The 19297-nt window shown below is 40.8% G+C and overlaps 1 protein-coding gene across 50 annotated transcripts in view; it reads right to left on the bottom strand.

Moving 5' to 3' along the window:
- CTBP1 (C-terminal binding protein 1) overlaps positions 1–19297 on the bottom strand; it is a 416680-nt gene that overhangs the window by 20192 nt on the left and 377191 nt on the right. For 40 of the 50 annotated variants that reach the window (XM_065597190.1, XM_042855560.2, XM_065597166.1 and 37 more), the window contains 2 exons: positions 10546–10690; positions 3254–3460 (listed from right to left, as the gene is read on the bottom strand). In XM_065597190.1, the coding sequence (XP_065453262.1) occupies positions 3254–3460; positions 10546–10690 (352 nt within the window). Of the gene's footprint in view, positions 1–3253; positions 3461–10545; positions 10816–19297 lie in introns of all 50 variants that reach the window. The other 10 variants (XM_065597200.1, XM_065597203.1, XM_065597202.1 and 7 more) reach the window with 1 other exon arrangement.

The following is a 19297-nucleotide window of genomic DNA, read 5'->3' as shown; positions in this document are numbered from 1 at the left end:
CGGTTACAGCTAAATGATAACTGTAGCAGTAACCAGATTGGCTTTCTATTAATCCAAGTACTTCTATGCTCATCTTCAAGAATATCTAAATGCTTTTACCATCTGTAGCTGGCCAGGAGGTTGTGACCTGTTCTTTCAGATACAAGCCTAGCTACTGTTATTCATACCTTTGTCACCTCAAGATTAGATTATTTTAACATATTCTATATGGGGCTACATCTTAAAACCATTCAGAGACTGAAGCTGATGCAGAATGTAGCACCTCACTTATTAAGTGGGATATCGCATGCGCACACATACACACCATAATATAGTGTATATTATATGACAACATATACGAATACTCTGGAATCTGCAATGATTGCCAGTTGGTCTCTGGGTAAAGTAACAAAGAAATAAGGTAACACAGAAAGCTTGAAATAATGTGGTATTATTTATGTAGCATTCAAAGGATGCTACACACTTTCTAATGACACAGAGAAACAAAAACCCAGGCCTGAGAAAATTACAGTCTGAACAAACAACAAGCAGATGAGAAATGGGATGCAAGAGAAGCAAATGATTGAGCAAAACAGTGTTGTTCAGTAAACTTTTTGCTTGTTTTACTTCTCTCATTATCCCTACAAGCTGAGGGAGGGTGGAGACTGGTTAATAGGCCTTGTGGAAGAAGTGAGTTTAGAAGAGGGATATGAAGAAGTGCAGCGGGAGGCTTAGCAGAGTGAGAGTGAAGGGGTCAGAAGTAGGGAGTTTGTATGAAAGAAGGCACAGAGAAAAGAGAGGGTGAAGGAAATGAAAAGGCCAGTGAGTGATGCAGGTTGGCCAGATCAGAGGGGGTGGAAGAGATTGGTTTGGGCTTTGGAAGGACTGACTATGTGGAGAGCCAAAAGGCAGGCAGGAGCTAGTCTTAGAGCTCTTTGGAAGTGAGAATAAGGAAGGGCATTTCTTGTGAAGAAGGCAAGAAGAAGTCAGTGAAAGGATGTTAAGAGACCCTGGACATGGTAAATGTGGCAGACACGTCGTATTATCCATACAGGACATCTTTGGAATGATTGAAGGTTGAGCTAAGATGATGGTAGTTAGGGTGACCAGATGTCCCAATTTGATAGGGACAGTCCCGATATTCAGGGCTTTGTCTTATATAAGCGCCTATCACCCCTCACCCTGTCCCGATTTTTCACACTTGCTAGCTGATCACCCTAATGATAGTGGAAAGATATAGCAGTGGTTGAAGACAGGGATGAATATGGACAAAAGTGAAGAAGACATTTTGGAGATGTAGAGAAAAAATTCAGCAGGATTTAGCAATGGCATCAAGGTGGCACGGAAGTAGGAGAAGTTGGGACTAATTTATTTTACATGTGCAGCATTTTCTATAACAGCCTTTCATGATTCAGCAGTTGTGATGTCAACACATTTCAGTAATAAACTGAAACAAAACCAAAACGGAGACAAAACCAACTAGGACTGGAACTGACAGCTATGATAAGCAGCATCTTCTGCAGAACACACGGTACCTTAAGGCCAATATGCTGGTGAACAAGTTTTAGATTAAAATATATTTGCAAACTAGTGACAGATAACTCTTTCATAGAATAAAAAATGTAGGGCTGGAAGGAACCTTGACAGGTCATCAAATCCAGACCTCTGCATTGAGGCAGGACCAAGTAAACTTAGACCATCCCTTGCAGGTATTTGTCCAACCTGTTTGGGTTTTGTTTTTTTTTTAACCTCAATTATGAGGATTCCACAACCTCCGTTGGAAGCCTATTCAAGAACTTAACTATCCTTATAGTGAGAAAGATTTTCCTAATATCTAATTTAAATCTACTTCGCTGCAGATTAAGCCATTTACTTCTTGTTCTACCTTCAGTGGACATGTAGAACAATTGATCAGCGTTCTCTTTATAAAAGCCTGCAACATATTTGAAGACTTATAAGGTCCCCCCTCAATTTTCTTTTCTCAAGACTAAACACACCCAGTTTTTTTAACACCTTTCCTCTCAAGTCAAGTTTCCTAAACCTTTTATCATTTTTGTTGCTCTCCTCTCCCCAATTTGTCCACATCCTGCCTGAAGTGTGGTGCCCAGAACTGGACACAGTATTTCAGCTGAAGCCTCCCCAGTGACAAGAATAATTCCTCCCATGTCTTACATACGATGCTTCTGTTAATACCCCTAAATGATATTAGCCTTTGTCGCAACTGCATCACATTGTTGACTCAAACTCAATTTGTGATCTACTATAACCCCCAGATCCTTTTCAGCAGTATTACACCTAGCCAGTTATTCCCCATTTTGTAGTTGCATATTTAATATTTCCTTCCTCAGTCTAGTACTTTGCACTTGTTTTCAATGAATTTCATCTTGTTGATTTCAGACCAATTTTCTAATTTGCCAAGGTCACTTTGAATTCTAATCCAATCCGACAAAGAGCTTGCAACCCCTCCCAGCTTTGTCTCATCTGCACTTTTTATAAGCATACTCTGTACTCCATTATCCAATTCACTAATGAAAATATTTTATGAATCTTGCAGGACCCTTTCTGGTATGTTAAAGATAACTGTAGGAGGGAAAAAAGTAACGCTGAAATAAGCCCAAATGGAGTATTGGACAGCAAGTTAAATAGGATTATGCAACGTAATACGGCACCAAATAAGGCTAATCTGATATTGGGATAATTAGGCAGAGGCCTCGTGATGGAACAGGGAAGTTATATGATTTATATGATTCTGCAGCACCTGTGTGTCTGATTCTCAGAACGATGTAGAGAAATTCAGGGTTAGAACAACAACAAAATTAGATAGGTTGTTGGATGGACTGACTAGGTGGAAATATTAAGTGATGATTTAGGAAGGGGAACAAAGTAACCACCTATAAATATTTGAAAGTTATAAAAATCAAGGATGGAGAAGTACTATTCACCATGATACAATGGAGTATGATTAGAAGTAATGGGATGAAATTAAAGAAGAGAAAGATTAAAACTATCAGGAGAAAACTATTAGATTTTGAAGTAGTCTTCTAAGGTAAACAGAGGAAGCCCCATGAGTTGGGGACATTTATAATTTTTATTTAGCATGGGTATTACTTGTTCAGCATACAAGCTTGGACAAAGCGAATATTCTGCAAGGAGCAATCCTGCACTGCAGGGGATGGCTTAAATGACTCATCTTTTCCATCTTCAATTTCCACAATTCCATCACAATGGGTAAAAAAAACCCTGAAAATCAACTGTCTACTCAGAGTCAACATACCTAATCCAATAATGCCCAAGGTTTCCCCTCTAATCCTGGCAGCTCCAGAAGCAACTTCCCGAATCTGCTCAACACTCTGTACTCTTGTTCCTTCTCGCAAGGCCTGGTGAAGCCAGGTGGTTCGCCTGTAAAGGTTCAGGATGTGGCACATTGTAGAATCTGCTGTCTCTTCTACTGATGCAGCTGGCACATTACATACCGCAATTCCTGAAAGAAAAAGGTTATACATTTACTGAATATGTCACACACTCTTTTTTCCCCCCTCACTCAAAAGTCACCCTAGAGTTTACGGAATAAATTATTCTAGAGTCAAGGATATTGTAGATTTACAAATATTTACAATTGATATTTTCACATGCTGTTTGTATGAACATCAGAGTTCATGGCTTGAATGATAGTGGCAGGACTTGTTACAATACATAATTAAAGTGTGCAAAAAGCTGGTTTTGGAATTCGTCACTATTTAATATGTTTTAAACTTTACAGGAGTAATGAAGAGATGCACTAAAAAAATTCCAAAAGGAAAGTTGCAAAAGGGATATTGTCTGGTAGTTCAGTCCCCAAAACCACTACTAATAGAAACATATTTATGACATTTCAAAAGTTTTCACAAAAACAAAAATTCTTTGAATGTAAACATCTCTGTGCAAAAGTGCAGCATCTGGTTAATGCATGACAGCACGCAAGTGCAGCTATGTAATCTATTTCCATTATCAAACCTATTTGTTAAATGTATGATTTTTAATCTTTTTTTTTTTTTTTTTGAGGAGGCTAGTTAAATGGAAATTAAAAGGTACAGTTTCCAAAAGTGAAATGTCTGCAAGCAGCAGGGAAACGTTGTAAAAACACCATAATAGAAGCTCAACTAAATATATACCCCAAATTAAAAACCTGCCACCATGGATAAACAACAGAGTAAACAAAGTGGCTAGAGGCAAAAAGACATCCTTTAAAATTGGAAGTGAAATCCTACTGAGGAAAATAGAAGGGAACATAAACACTGGCAAGTCAAGTGTAAAAGTATAATTAGGCAGGGCAAAAAACAATTTGAAGAGCAACTAGCCAAAGACTCAAAAACTAACAGCAATTTTTTAAGTACACCAGATGCAGGAATCCTGCCAACCAACTAATGGGACCACTGGACGATCAAGGTGCTAAAGGGGCACTCAAGGTAAGTCTGGCCATTGTGGAGAAGCTAAATGAATTCTTGGCATTAGTCTTCACTGCAGAGGATGTGAGGAAGATTTCCACACCTGAGCCATTCATTTTAGGTGACAAATCTGAGGAACTGTCCCAGACTGAGGGGTCATTAGAGGAGGTTTTGGAACAAATTGATAAATTAATCAGTAATAAGTCACCAGGACCAGACGATAGTCACCCAAGAGTTTTGAAGGAACTCAAATATGAAACTGCAGAGCTATTAACTAACTGTGGTGTGTAAATCAGCTTCTGTACCAGATGAGGAGGAGATCTAATGTGACACCAATTTTTTAAAAAGGCTCCAGAAGCAATCCTGGCAATTACAGGCTGGTAAGTTTAACTTCAGTACCTTGCAAATTGGCTGACTCTATTGTAAAGAACAGAATGATCAGATACATACATGAACACGATTTGCTGGGGAAGAGTCAATATGGCTTTTGTAAAGGGAAATCACATCTCACCAATTTATAAAAATTCTTTGGGGGTGTCAACAATTGTGGACAAGTGTGACCTAGTTTATATAGTGTACTTGGACTTTCAGAAAGCTTTTGACAAGGTCCCTCATCAAAGGCTCTTAAGCAAAGAAAGCTGTCATGGGATAAGAGGGAAGATCTTCTCATGGATCAGTAACTGGTTAAAAAAAAAAGTAGGAAACAAAGGGTCGGAATACATGGTCAGTTTTCGGCATGGAGAGAGGGGTAAATAGTGATGTCCCCCAGGGATCTGTACTGGGACCAGTGACATTCAACATATTCATCAATGGTCCGGAAGAAGGGGTAAACAGTGAGGTAGCAAAATCCGCAGACTATACAAAACTACTCAAACAAGTTATGTCTAAAGCAGACTGCAAAAAAGTTACAAATGGATCTCACAAAACTGGGTGACTGGCAACAAAATGGCAGAAGAAATTCAATGTTGATAAATGCAAAATAATGCATATTGAAAAACATAATCCCAACTATACATAGAAAATGATAGGGTCTAACTTAGCTATTACCACTCAAAAAAGATTTTTGAGTCACTGTGGATAGTTTTCTGAAAACGTCCGCTCAATAGGCAGTGGCAGTCAAAAAAAGCTAATATAATATTAGGAACGGGATAGATAAGACAGAAAATATCACAATACCACTATATATATCCATGGTATCCTCAAACCTGGAATACTTCATGCAGTTCTATGAGGAGAGATTAAAAAGACTGGGACTTTTCAACTTGGACAAGAGACAACTAAGATGGGCTATGATAGAGGTCTATAAAGTTGTGAACGGTGAGGAGAAAGCAAATAAGGAAGTGTTATTTACTCCTTCACATAACAAAAACAAGGGGTCACTCCATGAAATTAGTAAGCAGCAGGTTTAAAACGAACAAAAGGAAGTACTTCTTTACACAATGCACAATCAACCTGTGAACTCGTTGCTAGTGGATGCTGTGAAGGCCAAAACTATAATGGCGTTCAAAAAAGAATTAGAAACATTCATGGAGGATATGTGCATTAACAGCTGTTAGCCAAGCTGATCAGGGATGCAACCCCATGCTCTGGGTGTCCCTAGCCTCTCATTGTCAGAAACTGGGAATGAGCGACAGGGGATGGATCACTTGATGATTACCTGTTCTGTTCATTCCCTCTGGGGCACCTGGCATTGGCCATTGTTGGAAGACAGGATACTGGACTAGGTGGACCATTGGTCTGACCCATTATAGATGTTCTTATGTTCTTTTCATACTGAGAAATCCATATTAAGGCCTGATCTTACAAACAGTTATGCCCATGAGTAGTCTCGTTAAGCTCAATGGGACTAATTCGTGTGTAAGTGTATGGAGGACCAGGACAGTATGTTTATTTATGGCCTCTCAATATATTTTTGCTGGAGATATTTTATTAGCTATATAACATGGACATCGTGCTATGTGTTTATATTAGCCAAGGCAAAGTCAAGACATGTGCCTTGCACTGGCAACAAAAGAGGTGAGGTTTGTGCTGGTTCTTAAACGGCATTAGTTAGACTCATAGAAGGTTAGGGTTGGAAGAGACCTCAGGAGGTCATCTAGTCCAACCCCCTGCTCAAAGCAGGGCTAACCCTAACTAACAACTGAATCATCCCAGCCAGGGCTTTGTCAAGCCCTGTTATACAAGAAAGCTTTGTTTATATAAACTAATGAAGATCTCAAACTATTTTAGAAATATTAGTGAAAGCTCACCAGGCCCCTTCTGGGGAGGTATGATTATATCCACTTCATACATGGGTAAAGTGAGAGACAGAAAAGAATGGCTTACTCAAGACTGCACAACTAGTGAGTGGAATTGCTGTGAACAGAAACAGGAGCCCTGACCCTCAGTCCCCAAGCTATCCAGTAAAGACACACCCTACCTAAATCTTCATATAGAGGTGCTGAGACTGCTCCTACAAGGTGTTTGAAGATAATAGGAGTTTATGGTGCTAAGCACCTGGCAATAGCTGGTCTGTAGTGAGCAGGACATGGAGGCAAGAAGGTGAGAGAAAGTGAGAGAGAGACTCCTGCTGACTTCAACAGAAGTCAGATTGGGCACCAGAGATTGAATCCAAAATCCTTTGTGATCAATGGCAGTTATTCCCCAAAATGGAATAGACCCCAGGTGAGTTGGCTTTGCCACTATGGACACATTTGCCACCTTGCAAGAGTTTTCCAGACAATAATTTCCTTGCAGTACTCAATATATGCTTCATAGTTAAGAAAATAACTTTTTTTCTGCAATAACCCTAGCGAATGTTGTTTACTTTAAAAAGCTTTTGTCCTGCTTAAATGTTGCCTCTTCTCAGCTACTTCCACGTACGGTATGTTCAGTGACCAGATAGCAAATGTGAAAAATCAGGACAGAGGGTGAGGGGATCTTATATAAGAAAAAGCACCAAATATCGGGACTGTCCCTATAAAATCAGGACATCTGGTCACCCTAACTGTATGCGCCCTTTCTATTTACCAGCTGTGACTCCTGACAAAATTTGTGTTCAGACTGCTGATGATTCCTGTTATACATTTCAATGGAGATGAATAAGTACTTTTTTCTTCAACAACTAGTAGGGCATTTTTCACTGTAGATATTTGTACATAAATAAAAATTAAATAAGCTGCTTCAGCTAACAAAGGACCATCCACTTTGGCTTGAGGGAATAATGACAACCTAGCTTTAATATTATGAACGTCACATCTTATGAAGCAAGAGAGACAGAACAATATTCTCTTCAATAATAGGAACAATGTCACTAATTTGATAAATTATCATCTCAAACCCTATTTATCTACAGTGTAAATCCAAATTTATTTATTCTGCTGGCTTGCACCTTTATTGACTTTTGAGATCAATAAAAAAAAACCTATATCAGGTTGGCCGCATAACTATTTTTCCTTTCAGTGCTGTGCGGAATCATCTGCTGAGTCACTGCTCTTAGATTTATTATGATAAAACAGCTTCCTTTGCTGGCATATCATTCTTGGCATCCTGCTAGCACGAACTGGAGTATGAATCCCAACATTGTAAAGGAAAGAGGCAAAATGAGTACCCTTGTTTAACTGGAGGATAAAATTACGTTAAACATATCATATTAAATGGCTTTATTTGGTTATACAAGAAAAAAGTGCCGTTTTCATGGAACAAAAATACAAATTCATAAACATATATTTTAATGCCCAGCATCTACCAAACACTGCTTTCTACAGAGTTAGAAATGTTTCATGACATGTCTGAAGAAAGAAACAAGGAACTACCACTCACCTTTCAGCTTGCTGGAACTTTCCTTGCACATCGTACAGTTGTCCCTAGAAGGCTGTAGGGAGAAGGGTCAAGTAACCTTTCACCTAAGTTCTAGAGTTTCTTTTTCCCTTCTCCCACCTCTAAATAGTTTACTACATATAGGCAGTTGAAATAAGGAGCAGCAACAGGAGGAGAAGAACAAGGAGAAAGTGGACAAGCACAAGACTTACCAAAGAGGAACAAGGGTATGGCCTTCCCACTGAGAAAACAGTACTATATTATTATTATTATTAGGTGGGTGGGTGCAGAATAGCTTCTGTGATTTCTTTGACACACTTTTCCCCCACACTGATCTCAGTGGTCTGGTTTACACACACACACACCCCTAGAAAGCCCAAGACTAGTTGGCTCCAGCCAAAGCCCCAGCCCTATTTGCCTTCTATAGGCTCATTCCTACCTCCCTGATTACATCATCTCCTCTCAGGTTTTTCTCAGCACATAAGCAGGAACTCACAAGCTTGTGGAAAAAGTCAGATTTTTTCAAGTTTTTCCATGGGAAACTCTTGGTTCCACCTTTTTTGTGAAATATACATCAACCAAAAATGGCAGCAGTAAAAAAATTCTCATGTGATCTCCACTAAGTAGGCTTCTGATAAAATACCTGGCATTTACAACAGATTATTCTGAATATTGTTGCTACTACCACAAGACCTTACTTCCACTGCACATTTCATCAGCAGATGAAAGTGGTTTACAAACAGTAATTAACTCTCCCATCACCTCTATGAGGTATGTATTATTTATACCAGTTCTGCAGAGGGGGAACTGAGTGACAGGTAGGTTAAGTGATTTTGCAAGTAATGGTAAGTCAGTAGTTGAATTCCAGTCACTAGCTCTAGCCAGATGGAGCTTAAAAATCAGACTTTCAACTTTCATCCAGTTTTTACTGACTAAAAAGCAAAACCGACAGTCATTTCATTGGGAGGGGACAATTTTATTCACTGAAGATAGGCATGGATCAATACCCTGGATCCTAATTTTATAGCTTAAATGAGTCTAATCAGAGCCTCAGACTTGAATGCTTAGAAATATTGCAATTTAGCATTTAGATCTGAATCAGAACATTCCCAAAGTCTGGGATGTTCAAGTTTGGACAGTTACAGATAGGTTTGAGTTGTGAACTTGTAACCCAGCAAGGATGCCTGCCTGCATGTACAGATCATATTCTTGCCTGGAGTCCCATTTGCTTCAGTAGGATTCTGCACATGTAGAAACTTTTGCAGGACTGGGGTCTTAATTGTGAACCCAGAGTTAGGGTTTGGACCTAGTATTTTGCTTCAGGCCCACCTCTATGATGTAAGATTACAAACGAACATGTCTGTGTTCATCACAATGCATATGTCTAACCTCGTTAATGGAGGTTCAAGGTAGGCACCAAAGGGAGAACAGCCCCCTAAGCATCTTCAGATCTAACCTGCTCCTGAGGCATTTGTCACACTAGAAAAAAATCTATTGTAACTATGCCTAACCTGTAAAAAAAAAATAGAAGCCAAGGAAACTGGTGGCTCACTCTTATTTACTAACAAACAACCCAGTACTACAACCACTTACTACTTCAGTGGGACTGACACTACAATAAGTACTACACGAAGTAGTAAATGTTTGCAGGACCTAGTCAAAAGAGACAGGAAGAAAATCATCAGGTAATTTGTTCCCAGTTTATTCAGAAAAATTGAAGAAATAACCTGGAAACTTGTAATTTGAGAATATAGCTTTGTTTTTGACTGTTGTGAATCAAATAACAGTTCAAATCAGATTGCAGCTTTTGAATAATGGGAGAGTGAAGATCCTCTCCCCAAAATTCTCCAGTGGTTTAGTTTATTTTTCATGTAATTACAACTGATTCTTTGATAAAACTGATATGCCTGATTTGCCTACCAGGAAAAGCTTCTGAACTAGATCTTACAGTCCAAAACACAGGTACTAGACCATAGGTAATGTTTCATTTTATTTTTAGTATGCCATAATACTGACAGAATTATACATTGTGACTGGATAACAGTCTGTAGCAATTTAAATAGAAAGTCTCCTGTTTACAGTTTTTAAAAAAGTCTGCTCTTAGTCTTGAAATGTGTCTTGAATAGGCAGACTGCCATCCTGTCACAAATACATTATCAGTTAATTAACTAATGCTAATATCACCATAATGATTCTTGAACACTTTGATGAGAAAATTATACAGCTTATATATTATGTTAGCACAAATTATACAGCAAATGTTGATGCAAAGACTTAGATGCTATCACATTTCTGGAGGCAACTATAACATGTTCAAATAAAACAGTGTCTTTAATAATCATACCTAAATCCCCAGCAGATTTGATGTCAATGTTATCAAAACCACTGCCAATTCGGACAATTATTCGAAGTGCTTTGAATTTCTCCAGGTCTTCTCGTGTTAAAGTGATAGTGTGATACATCAGTGCACCCACTGCTTCATTTAGTACCTAGAATTTAAAAAAATAAAAATAAAAAAAAAAGAACAAACCTTGCTTCATGTAATCTGATTTTTTTTCCTTTTCATTGCATTTGGGTTTCATCATGTATTAAAATTTGGCAGGTCTGAAGGACTCTGTAATAATTACAAAAAATCAGTTTTATTTTTAAAAACTTTTCTCTGAATATTTTCAAGCATTTTGGTAGCCATATCTTTTTTCACTATAAAATTCTGCAAAAGGGATATGCTTATTAGGAGTCCTAGTGATTTTGATGGTATATCCAAGTACTTTCCGGATCGCAAACCAATACAAGCACACAATTTAAAGACTCAGAGGACACAGGTTGGACACCACTACATTATATCTGGGCCTGTTCAGGCTACTGTATGGCAGTAGGGGGGAGACTGACTGGGGGGCTGGGAAAAGTGAGAGACATTCTTTATGGAACAAGCGGCCTTTTGTTTAAACCAGTGAGCTCTGTGCGTGTGTGTATTTATTTACCAGCCATGTGGTGGTAGCATCAATGTAACAAACAGGTGTGCAAGTGACTAATCTTTTTGTATTTTATTTTTAAAGTTCAGGACTCTCCTAGAGCTACGGACAATTGGGCAGGAAAACGCGAAGTCAGATGGTGATCACCAGTAACTGTATATTATTTCACACTAACTTACTTTCTTGATGATGTTAACACTCTTTGCACCTAGTATGCCATAAGATTAAAATAAACCATTAAAAATCATGATTAAGGAGGAAAATATTGAGCTCTCAAAAAGCAAACTAGAGAACTCTGAATTTAGACAAAGAACTCCTGTGCTAATGTTAGTTATTAAAACTATTCCTGGTTGTTGGATTTCACCTAAATAAAGCTCATCTGAAGTGCATTACAAACCGTATAGTTACTAATGCAAAAAGACTAGTTACTAAGGAAGGGTCTTATGCTTTGAGAATACATGTAGAAAATACATTTAGTGAAGGAGCTCACCCATTACTGAAATTACTTACATTCATAGAAAGAAGGCGAAAAGGTTGCAAATTGCACTAAAAACGAAAAGACATGGTTTTTCTACTTTTATATATAAAATATGTAAAAGATGAAATTATAATACAAAATAAACACAGAAGGCTTTAACAAAAAACAAAACAACAACAACCACCACCACCTTTAGAAAAATCAGCCATGCTGCAAAGAGCTGACTAACTTAACTAGAGCATGCATGCCAACATATATCTGTAAAGTACCATTGGGACGATGGTGATGGGTGCATTAGAACTAGATTAGTATAGCATAGCATATTATAGTATAAAGTCTGTTCTGACTGTTTTTCAGCATTTCCTGTTGTCGTAGAAATTCCTGTCCGTTCCAGCTAATAATTTTATTTCCCTGTAAAGGGGTTTCTATACGCTGTAATGTTCAGCTAAAGAAAATGAAGCTTATTCTAGGTACTGTAACATGCAGCACGAATAGTCAAAGACAAACTGATGTAATTTTAATACAAAAACATCAGCTAGTGTCAATGTCAGTAAGATAGACAGATATAAAATATAAAGCTGGAATTTCACATAAGGTCAAATGGGGCAGTCAGAGTATTTTCTCTCTTGCTCTCTAACATGGGCTTTTTTAACTCCCTAAACTAGAAATGTGTAAAAATAGCATGGCTCCAGAAATGAAAGTGGATATAAAAAATGAAATGGCCCAAATGGTACCAATTAAGTATATGTCCATCTGCAGTCATTCTTGCTTCCATCGGATATTTTATCCTGCCACTGTGCTTTTTCAAATAGAAAGGGTTTGTTATAAAAGGTCAGGTATAGGACCTTCTGCTACCTGCCCTCTATTATAGGCCAGTATTTATTTATTTATTTCCCTTTCGTGGCTGACACACCAATTTACCTCCATTAGAAGCTGTAGCAAACTGCCTGCTTCAAAGTCATTGTGACATTCCTCTTTGGACTGGCTCATACGGTTTGCAATCAGAACTGGACAGCCAGGTCTTTCAGCTCCTCCTCCTCTTCCCCACAAAGACTGCACCAGCATCAAAATGTATTAAGTCCTCACAGGCCTTAACAGAATCTGTGCCACAGATGTGGTGGACATTTATGTTTTAAAGACCTTTTCAAATACTGACTTGAGTGCTGACTGTCACAGAGTGTGGGGGAGTCAGGGCCCTGCACCCCCAATTCCTGCGATTCACCGTGACTCTCAGCCAGCCAGTAAAACAGAAGGTTTATTAGATGACAGGAACACAGTCCCAAACAGAGCTTGTAGGTACAACTAGGACCCCTCAATCAAGTACCCAGAGGGGTAGGGAGCTTATCCCTCAGCTTTGGGGTTCCCTCTGTTTCCCCAGCCACTTCAAAACGAAAACCCCTCCAGCAGTCTCCTTCAGCCACTGCCCCCGGCTCCACCCCCGGCCTTTGTCCAGTTTCCCGGGCAAAAGGTGTCACCTGGCCCCAATCTCCCCCTGGGCTCAAGTTACATGCTCAGGTATCCTCACCCCGGTATCCCATCACCAATGCAGACAGTCTCAAAACTCCCACGCAACATTCCCAGGTCAACCCGACCCACTCCCTACTCCGTCACACTGACTACTTAGGGCTACAATTCCTCTTCGTTTTCCTAATTATTTGTAATTATACTTTAGCACTGAACTATCACAGCCGTTCTGGGTAACATCAGATGTTCACCACCATAAGAGCTTTCCTTTGTAAGTTTTTTGAGGGGAGATAACCCTTAATGCCTCCCATTTATACAAAAATCTAACAGCCTTAGCATAACGTGCTAAAAGCTTCAAATAACCAGGTTGGGAGCAGCATTCTGACTGACTCTGTGGATGAGGGGAAAGCAGTGGATGTGTTATTCCTTGACTTTAGCAAAGCTTTTGATACGGTCTCCCACAGTATTCTTGCCACCAAGTTAAAGAAGTATGGGATGGATGAATGGACTATAAGATGGATAGAAAGCTGGCTAGATCGTCGGGCTCAACGGGTAGTGATCAACGGCTCCATGTCTAGCTGGCAGCCGGTTTCAAGTGGAGTGCCCCAGTGGTTGGTCCTGGGGCCGGTTTTGTTCAATATCTTCATTAATGATCTGGAGGATGGTGTGGATTGCACTCTCAGCAAGTTTGCAGATGACACTAAACTGGGAGGAGTGGTAGATATGCTGGAGGGTAGGGATAGGATACAGAGGGACCTTGCCAAATTAGAGGATTGGGCCAAAAGAAACCTGATGAGGTTCAACAAGGACAAGTGCAGAGTCCTACACTTAGGACAGAAGAATCCCAGGCACTGTTACAGACTAGGGACCGAATGGCTAGGAAGCAGTTCTGCAGAAAAGGACCTAGGGGTTACAGTGGATGAGAAGCTATATATGAGTCAAAAGTGTGCCCTTGTTGCCAAGAAGGCTAACGGCTTTTTGGGCTGTATAAGTAGGGGCATTGCCAGCAGATCGAGGGACGTGATCATTCCCCTCTATTCGACATTGGTGAGGCCTCATCTGGAGTACTGTGTCCCCTTTTTGGGCCCCACACTACAAGAAGGATGTGGAAAAATTGGAAAGAGTCCAGCGGAGGGCAACAAAAATGATTAGGGGGCTGGAGCACATGACTTATGAGGGGAGGCTGAGGGAACTGGGATTGTTTAGTCTGCAGAAGAGAAGAATGAAGGGGGATTTGATAGCTGCTTTCAACTATCTGAAAGGGGGTCCAAAGAGGATGGATCTATACTGTTTTCAGTGGTAGCAGGTGACAGAACAAGGAGTAATGTTCTCAACTTGCAGTGGGGGAGGTTTAGGTCGGATATTAGGAAAAACTTTTTCACTATGAGGGTGGTGAAGCACTGGAATGGGTTACCTAGGGAGGTGGTGGAATCTCCTTCCTTAGAGGTTTTTAAGGTCAGGCTTGACAAAGCCCTGGCTGGGATGATTTAGTTGGGAATTGGTCCTGCTTTGAGCAGGGGGTTGGACTAGATGACCTCCTGAGGTCCCTTCCAACCCTGATATTCTATGATTCTATGATTCAGGACGTAATGTAAACCTCAACCCTTATTTTTCTTTGTCTGGTGCTCATATATTGCTGGATTCTGCTCAAACCCCATTGTAGTCAGCAGAAAGATTCCCATTGGCTTCAATGGGCTTTGGATCAGACCCAGAGTACAGAGTGAGAATACAATCAGCTAGGGCTCATCAGACAACCCAGGACTTCATCTGAGCCATATTACAGGGATAAGACAAATACTTTTCTTTTTTTGCAATGTTTTTTCAAATGATTATTTTATACTTTTTGGGATATAAACTAATATTAAAAATACTGTTAAAGCATCACCAGAGAGTAATGCATTTAACCTGGTCCTACAGGCTGTAACCATGTTAAAGCAGCATTCCAAGATTGATGTGATATTGACAGTATAGCTTTCAGTGGACACTAGGGGTTTCACAAAGAAAGAGAAAAAAGGAAGATTTACATTTTTAATGGGCAGAGTGCTCCAGATCTTGCCCTGGTTATTTGTGGCATCAGTATATTTATTCTACAGTTATTTGATTTGGGTATTTGTTATTTGTAGGTTGCATTTAATTCAAAATTTATGATCAGCAATCTGTAATATACAGCAAGACTACAACAAAACATGTAAAGCAACTGTAATGGCCAGCAGAGTGACCTCACCGCACATTAAGTGGCGGAGGCCGTTTTCTGGATTGCTGGAAAAGGTGTGTGCCCCTTTAAGGGCGAGAGAGTCAGGGAGTGGCTTTCTGCTACAGCTGCAGACCAGCTCAGTGTGGGGATGCTGCAGCTGCATGGATCTACTTAGCCCCTCTCCCCAGGTGACCGGAAAAAAGGGGGGACTATATAGGTCCACGCAGCTGCAAGAAAAGCCCTCTTGTACCTGGACCAGGCAGAGCAGCACCCACCCTCCTATGCTTGGAAGCGGTGAAATACCAGGTTTGGTCAGGATCCACAGAGGGCAATGCACTCGTCATTCCTTTTACAGGGTGGGAGGGGGTTGGGAAAGAATTTCCCCCTCACCATCAGTTTAGGCAAGCGGAAGTGTGTGTGTGTGTGGCGGGGGGTCGCTTTCCACACAGCAGGTTCGGGGGGACTTAGTTGGGTGAACAGGAATAGGCTATGATGTCACAACTCATTATGTAAACATGGACAGATGTCCAGTGCAGGAACTCCATAGGGACGGGATACAGGGATGAGATCAAATGAGTTGGTAAAGGATTTAAAGGAGGTATTCTTTAAAGGAGCAGAAACGGGGTGGTGGTGTTCGGGGCTCCTATGACTAGTACGGCAGGGAGCCAACCCCACCCTTTAGATTCCCCCTTAACCCTCTTCCCCCTTAATCGGGGGAGGGTAGTGGGGAAGGGGGATGGAGCTGCAGGTTGGCTGGGGTCCACGATGGGAAAGGGGGGGATGGCTGATGGAAGCCCCCTGGGTGTTTATTGAAATGATTATGGAATTACCTGCACTGTACACTTTTATCTGCCGGGTACTTCCAGATATTTAAGAATAAAGTTGCGGCCTAATTAAACCACATCCAGTGTCTCCTGTCCTTCCAGCATATCTGGACAATGGCGCAATAGCTCTGAATAAACTTAACATTACAAAAACTGTCAAGAAGCACTACCCATGCAAGCAGGACCTGATAGATTACCAAAAAACCTGTTCGTTTGTGTTGCCTTTTTATGGTTTCAGTTTCTCAACAAAAAACTAACATCTGAATGTTGATTTCAAATATAGACCTCTGCAGTGCATTTCACTGCCAATAATCCACTTGCCCAATGGTATAACTTTATGCGGTAAGGACCTAAACTAATGCTCACTGACTTCTATTGATTAGTGGCACTACCTTAGGACCTAAAAATCGTTACACTTAATTCAAACTATATGCACATATATACACCCCCGCACAACACACATTATGTTATATATAACATTAAAAGAAGTCTGCCTTTACGCTTTCATGTTTACAACATAGTAAAGACTTAAAATTTCTATTTCTATGGTAGATTTAAAAAAACAAACAAAAAAAAACCCACCAAAACAATTTGCCTAAATTAAACAGGGCTGGCCTTACCATGAGGTGAACTGAGGCAGCCGCCTCAGGTGCCAGACTCTGGGCGGGGGGGGGGGGGGGGGAAGGGGAGGGAAGAAGGGGTGCCACTAGGACCCAGAGTGTAGAAAATTGTGTCTGCTGCTGGTGGATATGTACTCTCTCTGCTCTAGATGCACAGAGATGGTGGAGTGCTGTGCTGGAGGAAGGAGGGCACAAGAGACATAACAGGCAGGCAGGAGAAAAGGTGAGAGGGAATAACAGAAAGCAGCAGGAGCTGCAGGGGGAGGGAGAGAGAGAGAGGAGGAGCCTCTTATGAACCTCTCTAGCACCCCCAGGAGCCTGGACAGATTAACACCAGCTTCTCAGGGAGCTTCCTGTTTCTTGCTGCTTCCCTGAACGTACTTGAGGAGAACAGGCAGTCAACTGAAGTAGTAGGAGCCAGTTAGGCCCTTAAGATGCTGATATCTTCCCTCACTCAGGCCCTGCTATCAGCCTGCTTATTTGTCCCCTTCAATTGAGTGTTGAGAGCCACTATAGCTGGCACAGAACAGCAGTCATGAGTGAAAGAAGAAAACGCCCCCCTGGGGCTGCATTCAGAAAAAGCAAGAAAGCAAAGGAAGCTTTTCTATCTAAGGAGGAAGGAGCTCTCTTGAGATACATAGACACAAATGTTACCGGTGAGCCTTCCAGCCCCAGTGAGGATGTGTGTGGTGAGGAGAGGCCTGATTTTCCAGTCAGAGTGCGGGTGACCTGGCAGCTACTGCAGCATCCATATCTCCATCTCAAATGGATGTAACCATGCACATTCCTGAAGAAAAGTGTACATCAGAGAAGAGTGTGATGGAGGCGCAAGAAACAGCTGCTGCTGAGTTTAGTTCCTTAAGGCTAGATGATACAGGACTATGGACCCACTTGAGCAGTAACCTGAGGGACTTCCTTTTACTGCATGGACCACAGCATGTGAAAAACTTCATGTTCCCCAAAGACAATGAAAATAGAAGTTTCCATCAAACACATTACTGCCGTGAAATCCCCAATGGTGACAAAGTGGAAAGGCCATGGCTTATATACTCAAAAACCCAGAATGCTGCATACTGTTTTTGTTGCAAACTCTCCCATCCTAATGTTCGAGCCACAGTGGGTTCTACAGGAACAAAGAACTGGAAAAATCTGGCTAGAAATCTGGTATGCCATGAGAAGGCAGCAAATCACCAGAGAGCATTCCATAGGTGGAAAGAGCTTGAGATGAGACTAAGGTTAAAGGCCACCATAGATGATCAGCATCAAGAGAAGATTGCATCAGAGTCTCTTTACTGGCAAAATGTTCTGAAAAGGCTCATTGCCATTGTGAGACTGCTTACTACCCAAAACCTAGCACTGCGTGGCACTTCAGATCAGCTGTATGTGCCAAACAATGGAAACTTCCTTAAAATTGTGGAGCTGATGGTGGAGTTTGATGCTGTACTCCAGGAGCATCTAAGAAGAGTCATCACCCAAGAAATGTAGACACACCACTACCTTGGAAAAACAATTCAAAATGAGATCATACAGTTACTGGCAACTAAAGTCAAACAGAAGACTGTGGCAGATCTGAAGTCAGCAAGATATTACTCTGTTATTCTGGACTGCACGCCTGACATCAGCCATATGGAACAAATGATTTTCATGGTGTGTTTTGTAACAACAACAGAACCTAGTGAAAATGTCCCTGCAGTGGTGACTGTCAGAGAGCATTTTCTAGAATTTATTGACACTGATGATACTACAGGAGCTGGTATGACAAATGTGCTTCTTAAAAAGCTGGAAGATACAGGAATTGTGATAGCTGACATGAGAGGTCAGGACTACTATAATGGTGCCAACATAAGAAGAAAGAACAGAGGAGTGCAGACATGGATCCGAGAGTTAAACCTCGAGCTTTTTTTGTCCCATACAGTTCTCATTCATTGAACTTGGTGGGCAGCGATGCAGCATCAGTTTCCAGTGAGGCTGCTGAATTTTTAAATGTAATTCAAAGTATTTATGTATTTTTCTCCACATCAATTCATCGATGGCAAATTTTGAAGCAACATCTGGGAACATCCTCTCCGACACTGAAACCACTGAGTGCCACACGATGGGAAAGTTGAGTAGAGGCGATAAAGCCTATCAAACACCAAATTGGAAAGATAGATGGTGCCATAGTTGCCATTATGGAGGATAATGCTATGTCAGGAACTGTTTGTGGGAGAACAGTGGCAGAGGGAAATGGAATCATCAGAAACATACATAACTTCAAATTTCTGTGTGGCTTAGTGTTGTGGCACGACATACTGTTTGAAATAAATGTTGATAGCAAGACACTCCAAGATGTTGACCTTGATATATCTGGAGCAATGGAACAACTGGACAAAGCAAAGTCATACCTACAGTCTTATGGGTCAGATGAGGGATCAACTCCAAAGGCTGTTCCAGAATATATGTGCACAAATAAGATGACCACCCTCTTTCCACATGCTTTTGTTGCTCTGCACATACTTCTAATGCTTCCTGTAACAGTTGCCAGTGGAGAACCTGCCTTCTCCA

Source organism: Chrysemys picta, chromosome 5, assembly GCF_011386835.1.
Source record: "Chrysemys picta bellii isolate R12L10 chromosome 5, ASM1138683v2, whole genome shotgun sequence".
NCBI lineage: Eukaryota > Metazoa > Chordata > Testudines > Emydidae > Chrysemys > Chrysemys picta.
The sequence above is the reverse complement of the archived record's forward strand: the minus strand, read 5'-3'. Positions and strand labels throughout refer to the sequence as shown.